At 46.4% G+C, this 27,878-nt stretch overlaps 1 protein-coding gene across 5 annotated transcripts; it reads left to right on the top strand.

The window, feature by feature from the left end:
• The first annotated feature begins 1,182 nt into the window (after positions 1–1,182).
• On the top strand, positions 1,183–27,615 carry LOC110488758 (proto-oncogene DBL). Of its 5 annotated transcripts, XM_036942903.1 has the most exons (30): positions 1,184–1,351; positions 1,613–1,947; positions 8,000–8,068; positions 8,325–8,439; positions 8,905–8,995; positions 10,749–10,868; positions 10,995–11,111; positions 11,323–11,472; positions 11,843–11,958; positions 12,214–12,328; positions 12,494–12,613; positions 14,625–14,816; positions 14,969–15,160; positions 15,451–15,622; positions 16,822–16,901; positions 17,237–17,322; positions 17,423–17,489; positions 17,573–17,688; positions 19,707–19,776; positions 20,804–20,896; positions 21,080–21,172; positions 23,445–23,573; positions 23,684–23,905; positions 24,213–24,305; positions 24,583–24,661; positions 24,912–24,975; positions 26,222–26,320; positions 26,732–26,844; positions 27,056–27,168; positions 27,530–27,615. In XM_036942903.1, the coding sequence occupies exons 2-29, from the start codon at positions 1,833–1,835 to the stop codon at positions 27,070–27,072; spliced, it is 3,105 nt and encodes a 1,034-aa protein (XP_036798798.1). In that variant the 5' UTR covers positions 1,184–1,351; positions 1,613–1,832; the 3' UTR covers positions 27,073–27,168; positions 27,530–27,615. The 5 variants fall into 5 exon arrangements, with proteins under 5 accessions (XP_036798800.1, XP_036798799.1, XP_036798798.1 ...); XM_036942902.1 differs by having other exon boundaries at positions 1,184–1,947; XM_036942905.1 differs by lacking the exons at positions 26,732–26,844; positions 27,056–27,168; positions 27,530–27,615 and adding an exon at positions 26,485–26,694 and having other exon boundaries at positions 1,183–1,947.
• Positions 27,616–27,878: the final 263 nt, after the last annotated feature.

Raw genomic sequence — 27,878 nt, 5'->3', positions numbered from 1 at the left:
CAGAACATAATCCCATAGAAAATCTGTGGAGGGAGCTGAAGGTTCGAGTTGCCAAACGTCAGCTTCGAAACCTTCATGACTTGGAGAAGATCTGCAAAGAGGAGTGGGACAAAATCCCTCCTGAAATGTGTGCAAACTTGGTGGCCAACTACAAGAAACGTCTGACCTCTATGGCAAAACCCTTGTTGGCAATCACAAAGTACTAAATCATGTTTTGTAGAGGGGTCAAATACTTATTTCCCTCATTAAAATGCAAATCAATTTATAACATTTTTGACATGTGTTTTTCTATATATTTTTTTGTTATTCTGTCTCTCACTGTTCAAATAAACCTACCATTACATTAATAGACGGATCATTTCTTTGTCATTGGGCAAACGTACAAAAGCAGCAGGGGATCAAATACTTTTTCCACTCACTGTAACATTGAGGGGGATTCTTAAAATGTATCACTTAATAGCAAGAACAGCACCATCTAGTGGTCAGAACTTGGTATGATCAGGATGTAGGATGGGACATTAACCTAAAAGCAATGACTAATTTCTCTGAACAGTGGGGAGAAAAAAACATCACGGAGAATACATTACATAGGATGAAGAAACAATGCTCTGAACCGCAGCTCCATACTACTTGTCAGCCATAGAGAACAGATACTCTATACTCGTTGTTGGGTTTGGTGTGGGGGTTCCGTGGGTGGTGTTTGACCATTTGTTTTGGATTCCTCATGTCTTACTCATTGTTAGAAAAAAGTTCAGTTCAAATCAGATGTAAGGTACTATATTTATTAAATTAGTCCATTACATTTAAAATGGCCAATTTGGTTACAATCAATTACCTTGATGTTTCAGAGATCAAATTATATTTGAACAAAACAATGTTGCAGAAATGCTAATTTTTCTAACCATAGAAGACCATTTCAGAACAATCTGGGATGGTCGGTGTCATGGCTTGCTGAAATGACATGGAATACGACTCTAGTGTCCGATAGCCCAGCATGATGCTGTATGCATTAGGTCAGCTATTCAGTGCTGTGCGGCATCAGCCCACAATCTGCTACAGGAATCTAATGGCCACTAAGATGAAGAAAACAGAAAGGAGGAGTCTTAAGCGAGCGAGAAAGTTGGGAGGGAGTTGGCAGTGTGTCAGGACTGGAGCCACTGTGCCTCAGCAGCGGCAGAGCTGACGCACTAAAACCCAGACGGAGAGGGATAAGGGGAGGGCACACAGAGAGAGGGAGAGAGCAGGCATCCATACGGATGGGGCAGTGTTTATTTTGACACGGCAGACTGGATTTCACTACGGGTTAGCGGCTGCAGTTTAGAATAAGGCACTCCCCCTCTGGACTCTGCATGTGAGTGTGTATTCTCTCTCCCTCTCTCCCTCTCCCTCCCTCTCTCCCTCGCTTTCTGTCTCTCTCTCTCTCTCTCTCTCTCTCTCTTTCTCTCTCTGTGTCTCTGTATGTGTAATATATATATATGAGGGAGAAGTGCTTCATTGCAGCAGGACTCTGCCTTGTACACAGTAGCCAGAAAATCTACCATATATTTTTCTGTGTGGACCTCCCCACTTCTTCCTCTGTGTGGTTCTGTGGATGCGCTCGATGCGGCTCAAGGTGACTCAGGATTCCCGAGCCAGCCCCAGGGAGCATCCGAACTGGATCCCTAGACCTCCAGGGACAAGTGGGCTGAAGCTTCCTCTCTACCTCCTCCTGGAAGTGGAGTTGGACTGCGGAGAGGACCGTAGGATAGTCGGGAGGATGTGAGGCCTTGACAGCAGCCGTTATCCACCACCAGGCCTACTAGGCCAGTCCAGCCCTGTAGGGGGGCAAGGGAATGGGCCCAGTTTCACTGCAGGTGGAGACTGAACAGGAGCAGAAGCCAGAGAGAGAAATGGATTGCTACCATAGCCTTCTGCAGGCTGGCTCTCAGCTGGAGAACACACTGCAGCGTGAGTACCTCTCCTGTACTGCCCTTACACCCCCCCCCCCCCCCCCCCCCCCCTCTCACTGGCATACATATCGTGGTATATGGAGACATATAATGTAATGATGATAAGTGTGGTATATGGAAACATAACGGTGTCATGATAGAAACTATTTAAAGCATAGTGGCAGTTTAATTAAGGTCTATATTGTGTGTTATTGATTGGATGGTTTCTGCTGCATCCAGCAGTGGGTCCCTATGTAGCCATGCAGGGATTCATGTGCTATTTTTAAACCCTGGGGGGATAGTTTTCGTCCATAGCGATCATACACAGAGGAGATATTTTTAAGTACACTCCACATCTTGGTGTGTTTGGAGAAATGCCAAACAAACCGTTCCGTCAGTGAAATGTAATACAAAATAGATGTATTGTGTGACTGAGTTGATTAGGGAAACTATCAAGATAGAGTTCTGTATGGTTGCTCGCAGCTTTTTGAAGTCTAGTCATAAACAATACATTCCTCTATTGGGGGATGAATCCTGTAAGGGCAGCCAGATGGACAGATTGGACAATGAAATAATGAAAACGAGTGGCACTGCATCCCTGTCATGGCCCAGACACTACAGAAGACAGACAAGGTGATAAGCAGTGCCCATGTCTTTTACACCATTCTCCTCTATCCTTTAGTTTCTATTGGAATCAAGTACATGAGGAGGAAAGGGCTATTTTCTTTGGAGATGTAGTGACAGTATGTTGGACTCAGTCTGGGTACTGCTCCTGGATGGTGGTGATTTGTAGCTGTAGTAAACCTGATTCTCTACTCTGTAGAGGACTAGTAGGATTGTGTTGGTTAACCCTCTTTGGCACTGCTTTGTTGTGGAGCCGGTTTCCCTGTACATCCCCTGGGAAGGGGGGTTGTCCTTGTCCACGTACTTCCGCTGGGAAGGGGGGTTGTCCCTGTACTTCCCCTGGGAAGCGGGGTTGTCCCTATCCCTGTACTTTCCCTGTGTAGTGGTGGCGGTGTCCCTGTGTAGTGGTGGTGTTGTCCCTGTCCCTGTGTGAAGGTGTTGTCCCTCGTGGGAGTGTTGGCTGTGTGTGAAGGTAATGGGGACATTGGGGGGAAAAGGTCATCCTCCGGAGGTTCTATTTTAACCAGGTGGAGTTTGCTGGAGGCACTGCAGTACGTTTATATCTGACGAAGGAAAAACCTGCAGGCAGACAGTCTCACTCTCACACACAGACACACACAGGTAACTGATCAGTTGTGTGTACGTTTAAATCTTCACTTCCCTCCACCTGGTTGTATTTTAACCTGTCTATCATTTACTTCTCTGTGTGCGTGTGTGAAGAAACGAGGCATACAGGGTTTCCTATGGGTTGTGTGATTATTTTTTTGTTGTCATTTTAAAGCCCCAGAATGCTTCCTGCAGTTAATCCTGAACCTTCACAGTAAGTAATATGATCTCTAGGCTGAGAGACTGCGGTCCATAGCGACGCCATAACACACCTCTTCAATGATACCTGTCGGCACATGATAAACAGACTCCAATTGGTAAGAGGTATGTTTCATATAAAAAGTAAGCAATGTCTGTGCAGATGTTGAGCTATAAAAATATATCTGTCCAAGTTCACAACAGAAAATTGCAAATTAAATTTCATTTCCACCCACATTAGCTTTGCTGCATATTGATGCTAGGGCAAAAAAGAGCAGCTTGAAACCTAGATGATAAATCGGACACATCACGTTCACATGAGCCCAGGTGGTCGTGTGAGTCATTTCCAACACTTTCCCTCAATAGCCCACCACTATAATCCCCTTAACGCTGAAAGCCCTGGATGGTTAAAAAAAATATCTGCTGACTTCAAAACAGTCATGGCCCTTGTAAAAAATGTGTTTGTGTGTGTGTGTGCGGCGTGTGTAAACCTGAGGGACTGCATGTGTGTGCCTGTCTCCCTATGTCTCAAGGGCTGTGGACAGCGTATGCAGTATATTTTTCTCTCTCTCCACACAATGTAGCCTCTGAGACATCAGTGACTGTTGGCTGAAGGAAGAAGTCTCTGCCCTCATCAGCCCGCCCAGTGTGCCCACATACTGGCCTCATGGCACGGGCAGTGCCAGTCATGTGTGATGGCACTGAAATTGAGTGGCTGTGTGGCACCCTTCTTGTCAGGGTCTTACCTAGGCAAAATGTGTCCCATTCACGTCTAAATGACTCAATCTCTTTGCAGAGAAAAACTATTTAAATTCTGTTGATGATCATCTATTTGGGGGGGGGGGGGGGGGGGGGTTCTTGAGTAAATGAGCACGGGAATAAGAGGGATGAAAAGAACCAGAATCTTGTTGGACTACTACAAGAAAGTTGTGCCAGCTACTGCAGGTTGGCTAATTCTCAGCAAATGACACAGGACTATCACAGATCAACCACTACAGTATGTCATCAGGAGGGACACGATGCCTGGCCAAAGCCTGGCCAGCCCTGCTTTACCCTGAGCCTTTAATCTGTCCAGCTGTCTGGGAGTCTGTCTCAGGACCCACTTATGCCTAATGGGGAATATCATTTTCTGGGCCAGGGCAGAACAAACACAGGTTATTTGCGTTTTGAAGCAGCAAACACTACTCAGTGAAGTCACCTGACTAGGCTTTGGTGCTTTGATGAATCAAGTCAGCGGGAATATTTATTTACTAGCTGTGTGGCTGCAAAATAGAAGGCGTGATTTGGAGGCTGGGTGTGTTGTGCAGACATCTTGTTTAGCATGCCAAGCAGAGACCGAGTGGTTTACACCATGTGATGAGTGGTGCAGAGTGCTGATTGGAGAGGGGCCGTGGCGGAGTCTCATCCTGGGATCACAGACTAGCACGCATATTAAAAACACTGCAGCCAGCCTGCCTGCAGCACAAGCTTTCTCCGTGGCTCTTCTGTATAGTATAATACCTACAGTAAGGAGCAGGCAAGGCGACTGCAGTGTGTGTGCTGTTAAGTCTCTCAGAATTGTTTTGGTTGCCTATTATCATACAGTGCTTTCAGAAAGTATTCCCACTCCAAGACATTTTCCACATTTTTGTTACGTTACAGCCTTATTCTAAATTGGATTGAATTGTTTTTTTTTACCCACAATACCCCATAATGACAAAGCAAAACCAGTTTAAAATAAACCTGAAATATCACATTTGCATAAGTATTCAGACCCTTTACTCAAAACTTTGTTGGCAGCGATTTCAACCTCAAGTGTTCTTGGGTATGATGCTACAAGCTTGGCACACATGTATTTGGGGAGTTTCTCCCATTCTTCTCTGCAGATCCTCTCAAGCTCTGTCAGGTTGGATGGGGAGTGTCGCTGCACAGCTATTTTCAGGTCTCTCCAGAGATGTTCGATTGGGTTAAAGTCCGGGCTCTGGCTGTGCCACTCCAGGACATTCAGAGCCTTGTCCTGAAGCCACTCCCGTGTTGTTGGCTGTGTGCTTAGGGTCGTTGTCCTGTTGGATGGTAAACCTTCACCCCAGTCTGAGGTCCTTGATGAAAACCTGCTCCAGAGCACTCAGGACCTCTCTGTACTTTGCTCCGTTCATCTTTCCCCCAATCCTGCCTTGTCTCCTAGTCCCTGCCACTGAAAAACATCCCCACAGCATGATGCTGCCACCACCATGCTTCCCCATAGGGATGGTACCAGGTTTCCTCCAGACGTGACACTTGGCATTCAGGCCATAGAGTTCAATCTTGGTTTCATCAGACCAGAGAATCTTGTTTCTCATTGTCTGAAGGTCTTTAGGTGGCTTTTGGCAAACTCCAAGCGGGCTGTCATGTGCCTTTTACTGAGGTGTGGCTTCCGTCTGGCCCCTCTACCATAAAGGCCTGATTGGTGGAGCGCTGCAGAGATGGTTGTCCTTCTGGAAGGTTCTCCCATCTCCACAGAGGAACTCTAGAGCTCTGTCAGAGTGACCATCGGGTTCTTGGTAACCTCCCTGACCAAGACCCTTCTCCCCCGATTGCTCAGTTTGGCCAGGCGGCCAGCTCTAGAACGAGTCTTGGTGGTTCTAGACTTGTTCCATTTAAGAATGATGGAGGCCACTGTGTTCTTGGGGATCTTCAATGCTGTAGAAATGTTTTGGTACTCTTCCCCAGATCTGTGCCTCGACACAATCCTGTCTCTGAGCTCGACGGACAATTCCTTCGACCTCATGGCTTGGTTTTTGCTCTGACATGCACTGTCAACTGTAGGAACCTGTATAGACAGGTGTGTGTCTTTCCAAATCATGTTCAATCAAGTTGTAGAAACATCTCAAGGATGATCATGGAAACAGGATGCACCTGAGCGTTATTATGAGTCTCATATCAAAGGGTCTCTAAATAAGGTGTTTCTGTTTTTTTATGTTTAATACATTTTCAAACATTTCTAAAACCTGTTTTCGCTTTGTCATTATGGGGTGTAGTGTGAGGATTATTATTCTTATTTTTTAATCATTTTTAGAATAAGACTGTAACGTAACAAAATTTAGAAAAAGTCATGGGGTCTGAATACTTTCCGAATTCACTGTATCTGGTTGCCGGATATTACTTGCCTGACGACTCATCCTGATTTGAATTCCGCTGCTCTATCGATTGCGACATACATTTTCTAAATCTGCCATCCTGGAACTCATTTGTGTGACGTCAAAATGAGGGGCGTTGTACAAAACAAATTAATCAGCGATTGGATCGTCTCTAACGAATCTAACCAATCAAAGTGGATAACGTCACCATGTAGACTGGCTCTGGCCCAACCTATCGTTTTCAGGGACCAATCAGAACGTTCAGAATGTGTTTGTGTTCCAAAAGACGTTGGGGAGGGGGGATAATCCAGACCCATCGTGGAGAAGAGTGGGCGTGGCGTTTTGCCGGAGCGATATGGATGGGTAGCCTGACAAGGATATTTCACCTTTTCTCATTAGATTGCCTCTAAATTACAGTCACAAATGGTGTCTTCTGTCATATGCTGTGCCGTATTAAGGGATGACAAAATCATTGGTTGTGAAGCTGCATAGTAGACATAGTTGACGTCAGCTGTACAAGAGATGCAGTGTGTCCAGGAGTACATCCACTATCTACCCCCCATGAACTATTTAGAAACTGCCTATGAGTCCTACATGTTTCCTTTCCAAGCTCTCTGATACACTCAAGCCAGAGATCTGCAGAGCTCATTACCCCTCCACTCGCTGACTCCCCGCCAGACACTGTTACCCCCGACGACATCGATGTGGAAAAGGACACGGTCTCCCCCCTCTTTCTCTCTCTCTACCCTGCATATCTCTCTTTCTCACTCTCCCTACACAACTCCTCTCGCTCTCCTTATACTGCATCTCTCTGCGTGTATGAAATCCTATTCATATTTACTAATACTGTGTATTATTCACAAGGAGACTGAGTGTATGTGAATCAAGTGATCGGATGCATAAACTAGTCGACCACAGAGCATTATATATGACTATATACGACTTTTACTCTTCAGTGTGGCTTCAATCATCCCACTATATCATTGTATATTTATGTTACATGCAGTGTAGAGTCCTTTCAACATTGTGGAATGAGGAGTGAGTTAGTGCTGCCTGCCACCACAGCTTGGTGTACACCACAGGAGGCTGGTGAGGGGAGGACAGCTCATACCATGTGTTTGACGTATTTGATGCCATTCCACACCAGCCATTACCAAGAGCCCGTCCTCCCCAATTTAGGTGCCACCAGCCTCCTGTAGTGTAAACAGTATATGACCTCCTGCTGCCTCACCTGGTGACGGGAGAAGGGCATGGAAAGGTATAGTGACTGCCTCCTGCTGTTCTAGCCTGGATGACACAGTGGATAGAAGGGGTCCAGACCCACCTCGATTGACTGACTTGAACCAAACAGCTGAGAGTCTGTTACCTTTCTTACTACTGTAATGTTGTTTTACATATGACCACTGGGTGGCAGTATTTCTCTCTGCTATTTCATCATTCTTATGGGACAAGTTATGAATGATAACCACTGTGTGACAGGTTGAAAGAGCCCTCATTGGGACCTGTTATTCTAATCTCTCTCTCTCCCCCCCACCCCCCTTCCCACAGAAGTGTCAGTCTCTATGAGTATGAAGGAGGTGGACGGCTACATTGAGAAGCAGGTGGCCTACTTGTCAGGTGGGGGCTCTTTACTTAGTCTTGTCCCACTACTGAGGGTTCATAACCTCTGACCTGTGTTTACATTGGTTGTATAGATTCAGGTGGTGTCTACGAGCTGTAAAAGTAGTAGTGACATGTTGAAACTGACACCGCTGTGCTCAGTTAATCCAACACGTGTCGACTATTTGAATGAGGCGTCCGCAAAGAACGTAATACAATTGTTTAACACATTGTTGAGTGTGATTGTTCCTATGAAAATCATTTTTATTCGCAGGGGGGCGTGGTGAGGACTCTAGCGTGATCGTGACCCTCCCAGAATACTCGGCTTTCAGCGACATTCCGGAGGAATCTTTAGCCAAAGTCTTAACATACCTCACCCTCATACCTCGGTGGGTGAACCATCATATTACACTCCCTCCTAATATTCATCTCTGTAGCCCTCCCTCTCTCTTCTCACAACTCTCTCTTTCTCTGCAGTGCAGTGTGTGCCTGCTTTAGTCCAGAGTTAGAATTATTTGCACAGGTGGCACTAGATGCTCCCTATCCTATCATCTATTTCGATGCCCTAGTGATGTCCTCTGTGCCAGCTCAGAGCAGGTATACCCTAGGGAGGAGGGATCATATCATTGGATGAGTGCAGGTCACAAGAGTAGATGAATGTCCCTGTAAACATATCTAATGTATTCACTCTGCAGTCCTTATTTCTGTACCAAAAAATATAATTTGTTGTCAAATGAATTTAGCATATTATCAGAGTTTTTAGGTACTATACCTGCACATTTTATCAGTAAAAGTATACATTTGTTCAGTGAAAGGTACATGTGTTCAAATACTTTTGGTTCTTGTGTTTGCAGAGCAAGACAGCCAGGTGTAAAATTCATCATCATTTTAGACAGAAGACTGGATACATGGACCTCTATCAAAACAGCACTTGCCCGAATTGCGGTGAGCAAGTTAAAGTCATGGCATTTTTCTCGCGTGCATACATGCACTCTCGTGCATGTGGAAATGAAATCAAACGTTATTGGTCGCATACACAGTTTATCATATCTTATTGTAGGGGGCTGCGAAATTCCTATGTTACTAGCTCTTAATAATGCAGTAACACGTCAAACAAGTACACTAAATAATAATACTTTTTAAAGAAATCAAGAAAGGTCGGAAACCAAATCAAATCTAATGTGGAAGTATGGTAACGATGCTAGTTTAGGCCTGGCCCTATCCCACTAAAGAACGGAAGATTTGCTGCTGTGGAAAAAAGACCTTCAGAATATCAATACTATCAGACGACGTCAGATTGGGGAGTTGTCCATGGTGCTGAATTATCTCCACTCAATTCCTGCTGTTTCGGGATGGTCTCTTGTGCGGTTTTCATTAAAATACTGCAGTTTTGTCACCGTTTATTATTGCGCATACATCATTTTCTTAATAAATTGTTCTGTATTCACTGTATGAAAATAAAGTCCCGTCGTGAGAGAATCAAAATGCAGAGCCAGCACTCCGCTACTTGGATATTTACCCGATGACGCTATATTTCGGCGGAAAATGAGGGAGAGCGGGAAGTCGAGAAGGTTAGAGGAAGGGAGAGCTTGCAGACAGCGCTGCCACCCTACTCGTGGCAGCAATGTTGATGCAGCGGAGTAGAGGGGCCAAGTAACTTGGCACCAATTTGTTAGCGACGGAACGGGCGAGGTTTTAGCGTTATCGCATAAATGGCTGTTAACACGATGGCTGAGAGTTACCAGCGCCGAGGATTGCACAGGACACGGAAGAGCCCGGTAACGCGCTTATTACATAGTTTGATTACGTGCTAAAATAGTTGTGCTTGAGTTTGGGTGGGCAGAGTGAATGCGGCATCGGTCACTGACATCAGCTTGCTCGGCGTAGCACTGCGGTGCAGAGCCTGATTTGAGTTTAGTCATACGGTTGATGCAGTGAGACCGAGAAAGATAACTTGCTTATATGAATGCAAACCGAGCAGTGATATTTTTTTTAGCATGCTGAGCTTGAAGGGCAGAGTTTATGTTTGCGGTAGCCTGAAGCTAGATTTAGATAGGACAAATGAATGTCAAAGAGCTCTATAACCGAATGCATCGGTCTTTTTGGGAATAATCAATTTCCCACTGTTTTATGTCGATGTTCTGTGCTGCACATGTTCACGCTTTAACAGCTGGCAACTTCAATCGAACCAAACCCATTTGTTAGTTAGCAGACCTTCACCACCGCAGTCGAGTGAGAAAAATGGTTGTGAGCATTATTTTTCAAATTTAGCTCATCAGATTGTCATCCTTAGCCTACTGCTTTACTTGTGATCTGACGCAGGAAATCACTCTGAAAATCACCTCATCCCTAAAAAATACAGACTACCTACTATCTGCTCTTGTTTAGTGAATCCATTTGATATTGACTGCAACTTTAATACACCGGTGATAGGCACTAGCAGGCAGGATATGTCTGGCTTTCCTTATCTGATTGACAGTGGGTGAGCCTGCTTTGTCTGACTGCGGATGATTGCTTGTTAGTGCAGTCAATATGTCCTGTCAGTGACAGATGCTGGCAAATGCCTATCCCTCTATGCATCCAGAAGTGTGAACAGACTCTGGCGTAGTGTTGGGTAAAGACATGGTCCAGGAATTGTCAAAGGTCAGAGCTCACTGTCCAACCCCGGGGGTGTGACTGTGTCCCTCTCCGTCTCCAGGCCTCCTTCCCTGGGAACCTCCACCTGGTGCTGGTGCTGAGACCCACCAGCTTCTTCCAGCGCACCGTCACAGACCTGGGCTTCCGTTTCAGCCAGGAGGACTTCATGCTCAAGATGCCAGTAAGGCAGATCAGAGGCCAAATCCAACACTTCACCACACGGCATCGGCATCTCATGTTTGAAGAAGTGTGCGTAGTACTACACACAGTCGATTATGTGCAGCTTATTGTAGCTCTCCTTTATTAGGTGGTGATGCTGAGCTCTGTGACAGACCTACTGAGATATGTTGATGAGAACCAACTGACCTCTGAGTTTGGTGGAACCCTGGACTACTGCCACAGTGACTGGATCGTTCTAAGAACAGTACATACTTTACACTTACATAGCATCCGCCATGCAGCCACTCAGAACCCCCAACACTTCTGTTACAACATATCTGATGCAGAGAAACACATTCAAACTTGGCCTGTATGTTTACACAGTTCTGAGTGATGACATCAGAGTATACATTTAGAAACACTGTGATGACTTCCCTGTGTTGTGTGTGTGTGTGTGCTCTCTGGCTCCCCTCCAGGCCATAGAGAGCTTTGCGGTGACAGTTAAGGACATAGCTCAGATGCTGCAGGCGTTTGGCACAGAGCTGGCTGAGACCAAACTGCCAGCTGAGGGCACCGCCATCATGCGCCTCCTCTCAACCCACACTGACAAGTACAGGAAACTCAAGGTATACTGCAACCCTTTTTACACCATAGAGGTAGAGGACTCATCTTTGTATCTGTGCCGTTATACCGTCTGTGGGCAGTGCCATTTGAAGTAATAGATTTTCCCTTTCTTCATTGGCTGATTTGCTCCCAACTCATAGAAATCCCCACCCAGTTGACTACCTTAAAATGGAGGAAGCCCTCAATGGCAATGTCCATGCTAAAATGGGTTATATCTATGATGAGTCCTCTATCACTATGTATTACACTAGACTCTATCATAATATGTTACAATTCTATATCAGTGGCAGACTAACTGACAGCCAGTCTACATGTTCACCCTGATATTTTATAACCATTTTGTCTGTCTTGATCATTGTCTGTCTTCTACAGGAAGCGATACGGTCAGTATCAAAGGAGGGTCGTCACCTGCTGGCTAGCCTGGAGGCCTCGGGGAGAGAGGAGGATTCACTTTGGGATGTCAGGCTGGACTGGGAGACTGTGCAGAGGTGTGTGTTTTTATATGGTCTGCCTAAAGAGTGGCCATGGGGCTCCTGAGTGGCGGAGCGGTATGAGGCACTGCATCTCAGTGCTAGAGGTGTCACTACAGACCCTGGTTCAAACCCGGGCTGTCTCACAACTGGCTATGATTGTGAGTCCCATAGGGCGGCGCACAATTGGCACAGCATCGTCCAGGATAGGGGAGGCTTGCCTAGTTAAATAAAGGTCCTTTTTTGATTATAACCTCTGTCTCTGGTCTTCAGGCTACTAGCTCAGCTGAAGGGCATGGAGTCAGCCTTTGACGGCTTCTTTGAGAAGCATCATCTAAAACTGCAACAGTACTTACAGCTGCTCAGATACGAACATCGCTTCCAGGAGGTGAGACTGATCAATTGCATAATTGATGATGGTTGATTCATTGTCGAGAGGCAACTCTTAGAACAGGGAGGACACGTGGTGTACAGTTCAATTTGAGATCGGATGGGACGTTTTGAAGTTGGGAGGGATATACGTCTCTAACTAATGTCTTTCTCTCGTTGTCAGATGGAGTTGTCTCTGGAGCATCTGGCGTCCCAGGAGAGAGAGATGTCGTCGTCAGGGGAGAAGCTGACTCAGACAGAGCAGACACTCAGAGACCTGGACATCCTGGAGGCTCACGCACAGGTCAGTGTTTACTAGGGGACACTTCCCTGATCAGATCAATGGACCGGGGTTACACATACTGTATACTGTGGTTGGCAGAGATTGTCTTCTCAGGGACTCGTGCTTTTGGTAATAGCATTGTGTCACAGGCCGGCTCATAGCCTGTGGCAAAAATGAGGGGACGCGAACAACCGGTATAGGCCAATCAAAAAGGTTCTTTATTGTAAACCAAAACGATTAACTTTAAACAATGAAAAAGGAATGAGGTGTGAAAGTATCATAATGTATGGTGTACAGTGCCTTGCGAAAGTATTCGGCCCCCTTGAACTTTGCGACCTTTTGCCACATTTCAGGCTTCAAACATAAAGATATAAAACTGTATTTTTTTGTGAAGAATCAACAACAAGTGGGACACAATCATGAAGTGGAACGACATTTATTGGATATTTCAAACTTTTTTAACAAGTCTCCGTATAAATGCACCTGCACTGTGATAGTCTCAGAGGTCCGTTAAAAGCGCAGAGAGCATCATGAAGAACAAGGAACACACCAGGCAGGTCCGAGATACTGTTGTGAAGAAGTTTAAAGCCGGATTTGGATACAAAAATATTTCCCAAGCTTTAAACATCCCAAGGAGCACTGTGCAAGCGATAATATTGAAATGGAAGGAGTATCAGACCACTGCAAATCTACCAAGACCTGGCCGCCCCTCTAAACTTTCAGCTCATACAAGGAGAAGACTGATCAGAGATGCAGCCAAGAGGCCCATGATCACTCTGGATGAACTGCAGAGATCTAGAGCTGAGGTGGGAGACTCTGTCCATAGGACAACAATCAGTTGTGTATTGCACAAATCTGGCATTTATGGAAGAGTGGCAAGAAGAAAGATTTCTTAAAGATATCCATAAAAATTGTTGTTTAAAGTTTGCCACAAGCCACCTGGGAGACACACCAAACATGTGGAAGAAGGTGCTCTGGTCAGATGAAACCAAAATTGAACTTTTTGGCAACAATGCAAAATGTTATGTTTGGCGTAAAAGCAACACAGCTGAACACACCATCCCCACTGTCAAACATGGTGGTAGCAGCATCATGGTTTGGGCCTGCTTTTCTTCAGCAGGGACAGGGAAGGTGGTTAAAATTGATGGGAAGATGGATGGAGCCAAATACAGGACCATTCTGGAAGAAAACCTGATGGAGTCTGCAAAAGACCTGAGACTGGGACGGAGATTTGTCTTCCAACAAGACAATGATCCAAAACATAAAGCAAAATCTACAATGGAATGGTTCAAAAATAAACATATCCAGGTGTTAGAATGGCCAAGTCAAAGTCCAGACCTGAATCCAATCGAGAATCGGTGGAAAGAACTGAAAACTGCTGTTCACAAATGCTCTCCATCCAACCTCACTGAGCTCGAGCTGTTTTGCAAGGAGGAATGGGAAAAAATTTCAGTCTCTCGATGTGCAAAACTGATAGAGACATACCCCAAGTGACTTACAGCTGTAATCGCAGAAAAAGGTGGCGCTACAAAGTATTAACTTAAGGGGGCTGAATAATTTTGCACGCCCAATTTTTCAGTTTTTGATTTGTTAAAAAAGTTTGAAATATCCAATAAATGTCGTTCCACTTCATGATTGTGTCCCACTTGTTGTTGATTCTTCACAAAAAATAGATTTATATCTTTATGTTTGAAGCCTGAAATATGGCAAAAGGTCGCAAAGTTCAAGGGGGCCGAATACTTTCGCAAGGCACTGTATGTAAAGTGCAGGGATGCATGAATCTGTGTGTGTGAATGACTGAGTGAAAACTATGCAAAACGGAGGAGGATACTTTGAGCCCAGGTGACTCCAATCACTAACGACCCTCTGCCTGCAGGAGGAACCGCCCCTGCACTGCAGAGGGGCCGTGACAATTGGTTGTGTAGCTCGGATTGAAGTGTATTTGCCGTTGTGATGCTGTGTGTATGTAGGCCTCCTGTATGCCATGTCTTGTTGTATGTAACTGACTGTGGTGTCCTGGTTGTGTTGCTAGGAGGAGATGGTCAGTGCCCAGATCATCATCCTCCATGGGCACCAGCTGGCAGCCAGTCACCACTATGCCATGGCCCTGATCTTGCAGCGCGGCAACGAGCTACGTCACCGCTGTGACACGCTCAGTAATGCTCTGAGGGTGAAACGCGCACACCTCTCCCGGGCCCACCGGCTGCTGCTACGCCTCGGCCAGGTAGAGGACACACACACTGTTTACACTATTGCACACAGATGAGTACAAATCTAACATCATACACAAACAACCACGCTGATGCTCTGTCAAGTGCTACCGTATATCCGAATGTGACTGGTCGGTGCGACATCGTTGTCTTATCGCCTCCATAGGCCCAGAGTTGGTGTGACGATGGGGCCTACCTGTTGGCCCAGCAGCTGGTGGATAAGTTCCAGTCTAAGGAGGGGGCCCAGGCTGCTTTGAAGGACATGGATAGATTCCTGGAGGGGGCTCCGTCTCTCCTCAGCTCAGGACCTGACCTCCTGGCCGTGGAGTTTGAGTCTGTCCTCACCCCAGAGATACAGGTCCAACACCAAGCCAGTGTCTCACATTGACAAACAGCCTTATGGTTTAAAGAGTAACCCCCTCTGTAATGTTTCTCCTGACCCATTTGTGTATAATCCATTCTCAATGTTTTCTATCACCCCATAATATATCTAATGTTGCAGGACTTATACAAGCATTAATTTCTGGTCATGGTACCTTCAGGCAACCTTCAAGACTGCATAAAGGCTATAAACGGCTGTTTAACTAACACTCAATACAGGTTTTGGGTCGATATGAATGTCCTAAGCTCCTCTTCCATCCTCCCCAGGTCCAGATAGGGGAAACATTTGAGAAGCACACGGTGGTGCAGGAGATGATCCACAACAGGCAGGTCTGTCTGAGGAAGCTGGCTGAGAAACACGTCCGTCCCATCCAACTAGTGGCCCCCAGGGCGGAGAGCCCGCCCCGCTCCAAGTCCCCACTCTTTTCCCCCAAACATGGTAAGAGGAGGCAGTGGAATATACACACACCACACACACTCAATCACACACATTCAATCACACTTGATACAGTACATTAGCATTTGTCACAGTAGATTAAAGAACATCAGACTACAGTTGACTGTTTGGGGTTATAGAGGCTTACAGCACACTTTAATTATCCAGCTCCGCTAGGCCTCCACCCAGGGCTCTGCTGTTTCCCAGGCCCTGTGTATGCAGCCCTCCCCTGGCCTCTGGCCTGACAGCCGTCCCTCTCCCCTGGGTACTGGGTGTCGTCCGTGTCCTCAGCCTAGGGCTTCACACACCATCCTCCAGGCCACAAAGCAGTAATCAAAACAGCAAACCACAGGCTCCAGTAATGAGGAAGCCCAGGGTCTTTGTGCTCGACCTCAGTTAGAGGTCCACCGTTACCAATGAGCTAGCTGTTAGAGCCCAGCACTATAATCAGTCCTTGGGGGATACTCGGTTATCCGTGATGCTAGCTGTGTACTGTATGGTAATAATGTATATGAACCACGTACGGCAAAGACCCTTTCATCTACCACTCGCCTCCAGGCAGGGCTGAACAAAGCTAGCCATACCGCACCCAATGAATAATGAGGTGTGACGCGTGGGTGTGTTTCTCACACACAGAAGGAAACCCCTTAATAAGAGGGGAGATGAAGATAAATGTGTTGGCTCTGATTTAGTGTGATAATGTGCACGCGCACACACATGCTGGTCTTAGGGTATGTGAGGAGCACGTGATCAAACAGATACAGTCAGTCAGCCATTTACACCAGACAGTACTTTGGGTGATGTGTTCTTAGAGGATATAGTAGTTTTGGAGTTCCACTGCAAGCTGCTTATTACCAATGATTAACTAGCCGTCCATCAGAAGAGAAGTATCAAGTGTAAACCCTGGACCAACAGTCATCCCCGGGGTCAAAGACCGGACAACCTGGTCCCGCAGGACCTTTCAAACCTACTATCATCGTCAAATCGCCGCAAGCATCTACTCATTGTAATGATGGCTCTATCGGGTGATGTTAGTGTTAACTACTGTGCCGTACACCACGTCATGGCTTCATCAAAGCATACGTGGAGACATATGCTGTACTTAGCATTGTTAGCATGTTGTCCAGACAGGTCTGGTGTTTCATCAAAAGCATAGAAACCTACAGTGTTATCGAGTTCAGCTGAGAGGTCGTGTGTTGCAGGTGTCGACGGTTTGAAGTTCTCCTTCGATCTGTCACTCCCTGGGAAGAGGATGTCCCGGAAAAGCCCCGCCTCCAGAAAGGTGAGATGGTCGAAGAAGGACGTGAAAGATGAAAGTCTAGTATAGAACAGTTCACACACGTCACTGTGGCTGTGATGATGACATATATGATGGGAATGTTATGGCAACTGAAAATGCATTAGGTGGATTCCCTCCATGTAGGGGCGGCAGGTAGCCTAGTGGTTAGAGCGTTGGGCCACTAACAGAAATGTTGCTAGATCGAATCCCCGAGCTGGCAAGGTAAAAATCTGTCATTCTGCCCCTGAACAAGGCAGTTAACCCACCGTTCCTAACTGACTTGCCTAGTTAAATAAAGGTTCATTAAAATGGTTGTCTGTATGTCCTGGCCGTCTCAGATCGAGGTGATGCATGACTACCAGGAGAATAGAAGCTCCCTGCTCTCCAGCCTGGAGGGAGAGGACAGCCCAGACCTTCTCAAACGGTCTGTCTTCTCATCCTCTACATATTCCTGCTGTGGTCTTCCTGATTCCTTATGTTCAGACAGAATACTAACGAGGCCCTCTGGCCCTGTGTCTCCACAGTCACGTGATGAGGGAGCTGATTGAGACAGAGAGGGTCTATGTGGAGGAGCTGCTGTCAGTGCTGCTGGTGAGAGCACAGCAGCGTTTTCCCCAGCTATTACTGGATTACGACAGTGAGTTTTGTATTCTGATTATGTGCGTATTGTGTAGGGTTACAGGGGAGAGATGGAGAACCCGGCCCTCGCGGGGCTCTTGCCCCCCATCCTGCGCAGTAAGAGGAACGTCCTGTTTGGCAACATGCCTGAGATCTACAACTTCCACAGCAGGCAAGGAAACATCAGTTGGCAAGGGCAAACATGCATGCTCACACACGCATATACATACATACATACATACATATACACACACAGTGCATTTGGAAAGTATTCAGACCCCTTGACTTAACATTTTGTTTACGTTACGGCCTTATTCTAAAATTGATTCAATTGTTTTTCTTCCTCATAAAGTTACAAAATACTCCATAATGACAATGCAAAAACAGGTTTTTAGATTTGTTTTCTTCTAATTTATATTTTTAAAAAAACTGGGCCTCCCGAGTGGTGCAGCGGTCTAAGGCACTGCATCACAAAACTAGACACATCACTACAGACCCAGGTTTGATCCCAGGCTGTGTCGCAGCTGGCCGAGACCGGGAGACCCATGAGGCGACATACAGTTGGCCCAATGTCATCCGGGTTAGAGGAGGGTTTGGCCGGCCGGGATGTCCTTGTCACATTGCGCTCTAGTGACTCCTTGTGGCGGGCCGGGTGCCTGCACGCTGACTTTGGTCGTCAGCTGTATGGTGTTTCCTCCGACACATTGGTGAGGCTGGCTTCGGTGTTAAGCGAGCAGCGTGTCAAAAAGCGGTGCTGTTTCGTAGGACGCGTGGCTCTCGACCTTCGCCTCTCCCGAGTCTGCACGGGAGTTGCAGCAATGGGACAAGACTGTAACTACCAATTGGATATCACAAAATTGGGACGAAATAGGGGTAAAATACCATGCTTCACCGTTGGGATGGTGACAGATTTCCTCCAGACATGATGTTTGGCATTCAGTCCAAAGAGTTCAATCTTGGTTTCTTCAGACCAGAGAATCTTGTTTCTCATGGTCTCATGGCAAACTCCAAGTGGGCTGTCATGTGCCTTTTACTGAGGAGTGGCTTTCGTATGGCCACTCTACCATAAAGGCCTGATTGTCCTTCTAGAAGGTTATCCCATCTCCACAGAGGAACACTGGAGCTCTGTCAGAATGACCATTGGGTTTTTGGTCACCTCCCTGACCAAGGCAATTCCCCCCCGATTACTCAGTTTGCCCGGGAGGCCAGCTCTAGGAAGAGTCTTGGTGGTTTTACACTTCTTCCATTTAAGAGTTATGGAGGCCACTGTGTTCTTGGGGACCTTCAATTATGCAGGTGGACTCCAATCAAATTGTAGAAACATCAAGAATGGAAACAGGATGCACCTGAGCTCAATTTCAACTCAATTCCAAGTCTCATAGTAAAGGGTGTGAATACTTATGTAAATAAGGTAATTCTGTTTTTTATTTTTAATACATTAGCTGACATTCCTAAAAACCTGTTTTCACTTTGTCATTATGGGGTGTTGTATGTAGATTGAGGATTAAAAAACATATTTTATTTCAGAATAGACCTGTAACGTAACAAAATGTGGAAAAAGTCAAGGGGTCTGAATCCTTTCCGCAGGCATTGTGTGTATCTATATATATATATCTCCTGTAGTTAAGAGGAAAGATCAGCACTGTCATTGACTTGTGAGAAGTCGGTCATGTTTTCTATAGGCATTTGGAGTCTCAAAAAACTGTAAGATTAAAGCAGTAATTGCATCATCATAACCTCTTTTGAACAACTGCTCCATCTTAAAAACAACCATCTCCCCAGTACAGTAGCTACTAGCCAGTTTCCTCTAGCCAGCTGTGTGAGTTAGTTTATGTACAACTGTTTGAGGGGCTCTGTCTGCCTCCTATATATCCTGCCTGCTGGGAGCGCTCCCCTGCTGGGCTGAAATCTAAACTGGATGACTGCATGAGGCCCTAAGCCAATTAGAGCCTCTCTAACTAGTGTTAAATGCCAGTTGCTCTAACAAGCGTTTGATTATGCCAACGAGAGAGGGAACTGGCAAACACTGGGGGCTCAGTGGCATGGATGTGTGGGTGGCTAGTCATTATCTATGGAGGAGTGCTGGATAGGGGCCTGTGTGGTGGTGTTTGCTGCTCTGTGTGGTTAGGGTGCGACCTACTGACCTTATCTGTCTTTGACCTCTGACTCATGACCTCTTGGGTTCTACAGGGTGTTCCTCCATGACCTGGAGGGCTGCCTAGAGACCCCAGAGGGAGTAGGGGCCTGTTTTCTGGAGCGGGTGAGGAACCCCTCAAACTCATCTCTGGACCGCGAAGCCAGTTCCACTGCATTTTTTAATTGTTCCCCTCTAATCAGGTACTGATTTTAGACCTGGGAAACCAGGTGGGTGCAATTAATTATCAGGTAGAACAGAACCAGCAGGATCCGGACCAAGTAGGGTATGAGTTAAATACCCCTGGTAGTTTGTCTGTGGTTGTTTGTGAAGAATGTCTTTACCTATATCAGCTGAGAATTCTCAACTCCACGATACTCAGAGTTATGTGGCGATGAGTTTTGGCGGCGTGTACCCCCGACTCCGCCGAGTCGGTGTCAGGTGATACTTCAGCAAAAATGTCCATTTAAGGTGTAACTTTTACCTATATTTGTCCTGTGTAAAGGCATTATTATCTTTGTGTGCTGGACTCCGTAGTTTCTGATGAAAACGTTCTCCTATGTAATCCGATCCGATGTAATTATTCCGAGCAATCCACTATTTTCCAAAGGAGCATAAAGTTAACGACTTCCAACATGCACTACCACGCTATACTTTTATAATGATCAGTTGTTTGACTTTACCTGTCCTGATTGTTAGAGAGTTGCTAGGGGGGAGTTGGAATCGATTGTTTGTTTTTTTTATAGAAAATTGCATTCTATGCATCACCTGCCAAAACAAAAAGCTCTGCCGTGCTATATGACAGGGCTGCTCCTTCGCTTACCTTGGCAGAGGTTGCGTAAAATGCTATGTTTTATTTTTTTTAAACTATGAATTGTAGCACCCAAGGAAGACACAGGACAAACATAGGTACAAGGTACGCTTTAAAGGATTTGGGGAAAGTGAAGCTGATCCTAGATCTGTGACTAAGGGGAACTTCTACCTGGAACATGTCTGATGAGGTTAGGGAGTCCAGAGTTAATTCATTGTGTGGTGTTGTCGCCCTCCACGTGGAAATCGCTCTGACACCGAGTCGACGTAATCGGCATAGCGCATGCGTTTCACAGTCTGGCATGGACGGTGTGTCATTGGAAATGTATGTGTGTATTTCCAGAAGGAGAATTTCAAGGTGTACGAGTGCTACTGTCAGAATAAGCCTCGCTCAGAGTCACTATGGAGGCAGTACTCGGACTGTGACTTTTTCCAGGTCATGCTTATTTTTTCTATTCGTGCCCAATGTTTGTACTCAGCGATACTGCTACTACTACTACACCACAATACCAGACATATTCATTATTTTAATAGCACAAAATGATAGATTATTTATATTAGGTTCACTGTTAATAACCGTAACACATGATTCCCAATATCTCCCTGCCATATTCTACAGGAGTGTCAGAAGAAGCTGGAGCACAAACTGGGTCTGGACTCTTACCTGCTGAAACCAGTACAACGCCTCACCAAGTACCAGCTACTACTGAAGGTCAGACCTTCGTGAAACCGGCCGACATACACGCTTCTACGCAGCACACTGTGACAATATTGCGGCATTTACAGTGCCTTGCGAAAGTATTCGGCCCCCTTGAACTTTGCGACCTTTTGCCACATTTCAGGCTTCAAACATAAAGATATAAAACTGTATTTTTTTGTGAAGAATCAACAACAAGTGGGACACAATCGTGAAGTGGAACGACATTTATTGGATATTTCAAACTTTTTTAACATATCAAAAACTGAAAAATTGGGCGTGCAAAATTATTCAGCCCCTTTACATTCAGTGCAGCAAACTCTCTCCAGAAGTTCAGTGAGGATCTCTGAATGATCCAATGTTGACCTAAATGACTAATGATGATAAATACAATCCACCTGTGTGTAATCAAGTCTCCGTATAAATGCACCTGCACTGTGATAGTCTCAGAGGTCCGTTAAAAGCGCAGAGAGTATCATGAAGAACAAGGAACACACCAGGCAGGTCCGAGATACTGTTGTGAAGAAGTTTAAAGCCGGATTTGGATACAAAAAGATTTCCAAGCTTTAGACATCCCAAGGAGCACTGTGCAAGCGATAATATTGAAATGGAAGGAGTATCAGACCACTACAAATCTACCAAGACCTGGCCGTCCCTCTAAACTTTCAGCTCATACAAGGAGAAGACTGATCAGAGATGCAGCCAAGAGGCCAATGATCACTCTGGATGAACTGCAGAGATCTACAGCTGAGGTGGGAGACTCTGTCCATAGGACAACAATCAGTTGTATATTGCACAAATCTGGCCTTTATGGAAGAGTGGCAAGAAGAAAGCCATTTCTTAAAGATATCCATAAAAAGTGTTGTTTAAAGTTTGCCACAAGCCACCTGGGAGACACACCAAACATGTGGAAGAAGGTGCTCTGGTCAGATGAAACCAAAATTGAACTTTTTGGCAACAATGCAAAACGTTATGTTTGGCGTAAAAGCAACACAGCTCATCACCTTGAACACACCATCCCCACTGTCAAACATGGTGGTGGCAGCATCATGGTTTGGGCCTACTTTTCTTCAGCAGGGACAGGGAAGATGGTTAAAATTGATGGGAAGATGGATGGAGCCAAATACAGGACCATTCTGGAAGAATGGTGAACCTGATGGAGTCTGCAAAAGACCTGAGACTGGGACGGAGATTTGTCTTCCAACAAGACAATGATCCAAAACATAAAGCAAAATCTACAATGGAATGGTTCAAAAATAAACATATCCAGGTGTTAGAATGGCCAAGTCAAAGTCCAGACCTGAATCCAATCGAGAATCTGTGGAAAGAACTGAAAACTGCTGTTCACAAATGCTCTCCATCCAACCTCACTGAGCTCGAGCTGTTTTGCAAGGAGGAATGGGAAAAATTTCAGTCTCTCGATGTGCAAAACTGATAGAGACATACCCCAAGCGACTTACAGCTGTAATCGCAGCAAAAGGTGGCGCTACAAAGTATTAACTTAAGGGGGCTGAATAATTTTGCACGGCCAATTTTTCAGTTTTTGATTTGTTAAAAAAGTTTGAAATATCCAATAAATGTCGTTCCACTTCATGATTGTGTCCCACTTGTTGTTGATTCTTCACAAAAAAATACAGTTTTATATCTTTATGTTTGAAGCCTGAAATGTGGCAAAAGGTCGCAAAGTTCAAGGGGGCCGAATACTTTCGCAAGGCACTGTATATTAGCTGAAACTTCATAATCATAATTCAGCGTCCCCGAAATCCTGTCGGTGCTAACATCACTGTGACATAACCTGGCCTTACCCAGAGACATTTATTTCAATGAGTTGAATGCAGGACGTGAAGGATTACAGATTAAACTAGAGAGAAATCCTGTCGGTGCTAACATCACTGTGACATAACCTGGCCTTACCCAAGGACATTTATTTCAATGAGTTGAATGCAGGACGTGAAGGATTACAGATTAAACTAGAGAGAAATCCTGTCGGTGCTAACATCACTGTGACATAAACTGGCCTTACCCAGGGACATTTATTTCAATGAGTTGAATGCAGAACGTGAAGGATTACAGATTAAACTAGAGAGAAATCCTGTCTGGTTAATGGGGATTGCTCCCCATTTTCTGTCCCGTTATTCTCTGTTGTTATCTGACAAAATAAGGAACATTTTACATGCAGCACAAGGACTATTATTTTATAGTACAGCTGGAGAATTTCAGGATTTCTTTGTTACCAGATATTGATCTCTACCAGACATTAGTGTGTATGTGTGTGTGTGTGCTGTAGGAGCTACTGAAGTACAGTGCAGGAGGCTGTGAGGGGACCTCCGAACTACAGGCGGCGCTAGCAGCCATGCTCCACCTCCTCAAGTCAGTCAATGACTCCATGCATCAGATAGCCATCACAGGCTACCAGGTGACTTGTCCTTTGTGTCTGTGTGTGTCTGTGTGACACAGTGCGCTGTCCTGTATCTCTGACCCTGTGTTTTGTCCCGTGTCTTCCCCCCCCCCCCCCCCCCCCCCCAGGGAGAGTTGTGTGACCTGGGCCGGGTGCTGATGCAGGGCTCCTTCAGTGTGTGGATCAGCCATAAGAAAGGCCCCACCCGTATGAAGGAGCTGGCCCGCTTCAAGCCCACACAGAGACACCTGTTCCTGTATGAGAGAGCCCTGCTTTTCTGCAAGTGCAGGGAGGAGCATGGCGAGGGAGCAGACAAGACCCCCTCCTACAGCTTCAAGCACTGTCTGAAGGTGTGTGTAGGCGGCACACTCTGACACATGCTCCCTGTCGCAAGGATGTTTGTTTTGGTTTGCGTGTCAAGGCGTCAGTGGGTGTGTGTGTCAGGGTGTGTGTATGTTTACGGGGCGTGACGGATGGCATCACCACCCGTTGCTCTCCTCTTGATGTACGCTAAAGCTTCTTACCTTCACACGGCGGAGGAGTGTGTGTCGGCGGGCCGGCCATGTAGCATGTAGCTGAAGTGTGCCCGACGTGACGCGTGGCATGTCCTTGTAGGCCCCAGGTGCAGACTGTGTGTGTGCGTGTGTGTCCTGGCAGATGAGTGCGGTGGGGATTACAGAGAACGTCAAGGGAGATGTGAAGAAGTTTGAGATCTGGTACAGTGGCAGGGAGGAGGTGTACGCCGTTCAGGTAAGGATCACCCCTGCTGTGAAGTGACTGTTGATGCTATTCATGCAGCATTATGTTCTCCGAACAAGGACAAAAACAATAACTACCACCCACTGGCTTGTTCATTGTCTGTGTGTTGTTCTGTTATTTGTTGTGACAACTGTATTGCTACGGTACAGTATGTGTTAAGCTATTGTAGGGCCATTTTGAAATCATGCCTGTAAGATGCAAAGAAAAGTGTGTTTCCTACTATACGTTGACTGCGTTCTAATCTGTCCTGATCTTCTCCATCTCCCAGGCTCCCACAGTGGAGGTTAAGACAGCTTGGCTCGGGGAGCTGCGGAGGATCCTCACCAGCCAGCAGAAACTCCTCAAAGGTTTGGACGTCACTCACATCGCTCTCCAAAGCGCACTCCTCAAAGAGCTGGTTTAACTCACCTCATCTCAGATCAATAGTCCTAGCCTGCACCTACCTAATGCACCTACCTAACTTGGAACTTCCTCTTAAATGCGGGGAGACACGTTTCAGTTGAGTATGTTCAGTTGGACAACTGACTAGGTATCTCCTTTTCCCTCTCTTGTTTCTAACGATCCTTTTGCCTCTTCCTCTTCCGCTTCTTTTCTCAGATGAGCGTTGTGTCGACATCCAGATGCCAGACCACATCCGACGGTCTCCGCCCATGTCTGAGAGGTCAGTCTTGTTGGGTGTTGTAGGACACCCCTCAGTTGTCACAGCAGCTCCCCACTTGGTGTGAGTGTGGCAGGCAGTTCAGTGAGCTGTTCAGATGGATATGATATATGGTGTTGCGGGAGCATATCAACAAGCAGGTATAAAGCTGGGAAATGAGGAGGAGAAGGAGGTGTGTGTGAAGAGAAGAGGTGTGTGTGTGTGTGAAGGCCCCGCTTTCTCCTTAGCTGTCTGGTTGCTGTCCTCCCCTCCCTCCCCCCTGCAGGGGTGTGCGGCCATCCGGAGGGGCTCATACGGGCTGTCTTTCGGGGCTGGACTTTGTCTCGCTGTCCTCCGATGTCTTTGTGTGTCTGCGTTCCCGGAATCCCCGCCCTCGAAGCCCCCGGCAACGCCCCCGGCCACGCCCCCCTAACAGACCCCGCCCCCAGCGCCACTGACCCGTCCTGACGCTCAGTGGTAAACTCAGCCCAGCTCCGCATGCCCCGGCCCGGCTTGGCATGGCTCAGCTGACCTAAACCACCCACCAGGCTGCTGTGTTTGCATACTGACCGTCATCTGCCTCTCCTTTACTAGGCGTCTCCATTCGGCTCATACATTCACCAGACGCACGTTTCCTCATGTCTTTTGATGTCCCAGCAGACCTTCCATCTCAGACATGCTCCCCAAAATGACTACACCCATCTTTTCATGGGATTTGCAATTTTGCATGGAAATGCCCCAAAAACAATCAGAAAGGTTTGGATGTTTTTAACTTACATTTGATTTCCTCATGCTTTCAGCACGACAACTGCTTCTTAGATGGGGCTCGCTTTTTGAGAGGTTATTAAATTCGAATTATCTTAAGTTATTTGGCTTGTAAAATCTAGACAAACTGATACATTGATGAACCAGGAACTAGATAAATCGAGACCATACCTTTCCATGCGCCGGCATGTGTCTGCTGTGTACCAGGCCAGAGCCCACACTGTCTTTGTGTCAGCTTGGTTTGCACTTGGTCACATTGTTGCTTGGCGTGGGGCCTTTTGGCTGGCGTCTGAAAGATCATCATTGTGGTGCGAGATGAGTTTGAGGTAGAAATTGTCCTTAACCACAGATCTACGGTCAGTTTTGCAGCTCCCCTTTAAATGGTTAAAGGTTAGAATGTGGGAACGTTAAGCTGATCTGTGGCTAAGGGCAGCTTCTACTTGGAGCATGTCTGATGAGGTTGGGGAGCACAGAGTTAGTTCGTTCGTTGTGTCGCTCCCCACAGCAAACAGCAGAGGGCGTCGTTCAGCTCAGAGGACACAGTCAGGGAGGAGCAGTCCAGACCCACAGTCCCTCTCCCCAAATCACCAGCGCAACCGACACAGTGAGTACACCACTCCCTCAGACATGTACCCATAACATAATCATGTAGATACCTGGTAACTACTTGTAATAATGGTGATTGGGTCATGAGAGGTGATACATGAAACTCCCTTGACTTGATATTGGATTTATTTTGGCATATATTGCGATCCCTATTCCCTAAAGACTCAGGTGTTTCACATGAAAGAGCACCGGGTGTATGGAGGAGCTCTGGGGAAAAAGGCACAGCTACTGATATTATCATTTGACTCTACCGTCTTGTTAATGAGTCCGTAAGTGCCGCACATCAGGATTTGAATGGGCATTTATCGCTACAGTTACCAAGTATTTACCTTGATTATTTCTGGCACCATATAAGAGGAACAAGCCAAAAAATGTGACTCAAAACAAACGTGTGTTTTGTCATCTCCAGGCGGGCCCGGCACGCCTCACACAATGGACATCTGTCTGGGTCTGGAGGAGTGGGGTGGAGGTCAGGACCCCTCTCACCAGTCAGACACCGAGGAGGAGGACACTGCTCAGCTGGTGCGATGGGTTTTCCACGACACCAGTACAACCACTCTCACTTACTGCACACCGTGTGGCCTCGTTCCTCACCCACAGCCTTTTAGATATGCTTATCAGAATATTGAAAGGAACCTCTCGAGGCTCCTAAATGTTTTAAAGGCGTCCTCTAGTAGGAAACACCGCTACACATCCTTTGTCCAGTCTAACAGACGTGTTTCTGTCCTCCCAGGCTCCAGGCAGATATAAGGCCTCGGCTGAATGTCCACGAGACGGCCCAGATGACCTCGCCATCGAGAGCGGTGACGTCATCCAGCTGCAGCACGAGGACAGCGAAGGCCACTGGTGAGTGTGTCGTCTCATATGCCTGGTGTTGAAGTTGGTTGCCAATGGCAGAACCCTATTTGACATGGCTTTTATATGGGCTCTGTGCCGATTTGTAAACTTAGGGAACCTAATATAGCCGGTGTAAAGACTTACAGACAAAACTGACCACGCAGGCAAATGGTTAAAAGGAGCAGGTGGTCATCCTATCGGCTGTCATTTTCATTTAATTTCTTAACAATTCTGCATGTTAAATGGCCAATGTTCATCAACACACAGCAGGTAATCTACCGCACAAAGCCGCCGTGAACGGCCAACGTTCATTAGTGTGTCCCGTCCTTCTCCTTAACCTCTTTTATACTCTCCCTCACTCCATCTCCAGGCTGGTGAAGAACCTGAGTCGCAGGCAGAAGAGCCTCCTCCCACTCCCCAACCTGCACGTGGTTCTGGGACACAGCAGACGAGGAGGTATGGTTGCAGTACAGGGGAAGAGGTTTCTAAAGCCATTTGTACTCTTGATCCTCCTCCCTGCCATGTAGCTCATTTGATGGGTTTGCTTGAATAATTTGTCTCCTCTCTCATCCAGATCCAGGGAATCTGAAGGCCAGAAAGCTCAGCTCCCCTGAGAGGACAAATGCTGCCTTCAAGTGCTTGTGGGAACTGGGAAACTTTACAGTATGAAGTAACTCTGGAACAATTCTTCAACCAATGGCAAGCTAGATGATCTATGT

Source organism: Oncorhynchus mykiss, chromosome 14, assembly GCF_013265735.2.
Source record: "Oncorhynchus mykiss isolate Arlee chromosome 14, USDA_OmykA_1.1, whole genome shotgun sequence".
Lineage (NCBI taxonomy): Eukaryota > Metazoa > Chordata > Actinopteri > Salmoniformes > Salmonidae > Oncorhynchus > Oncorhynchus mykiss.
This window is presented reverse-complemented; position numbering and strand designations above follow the sequence as displayed.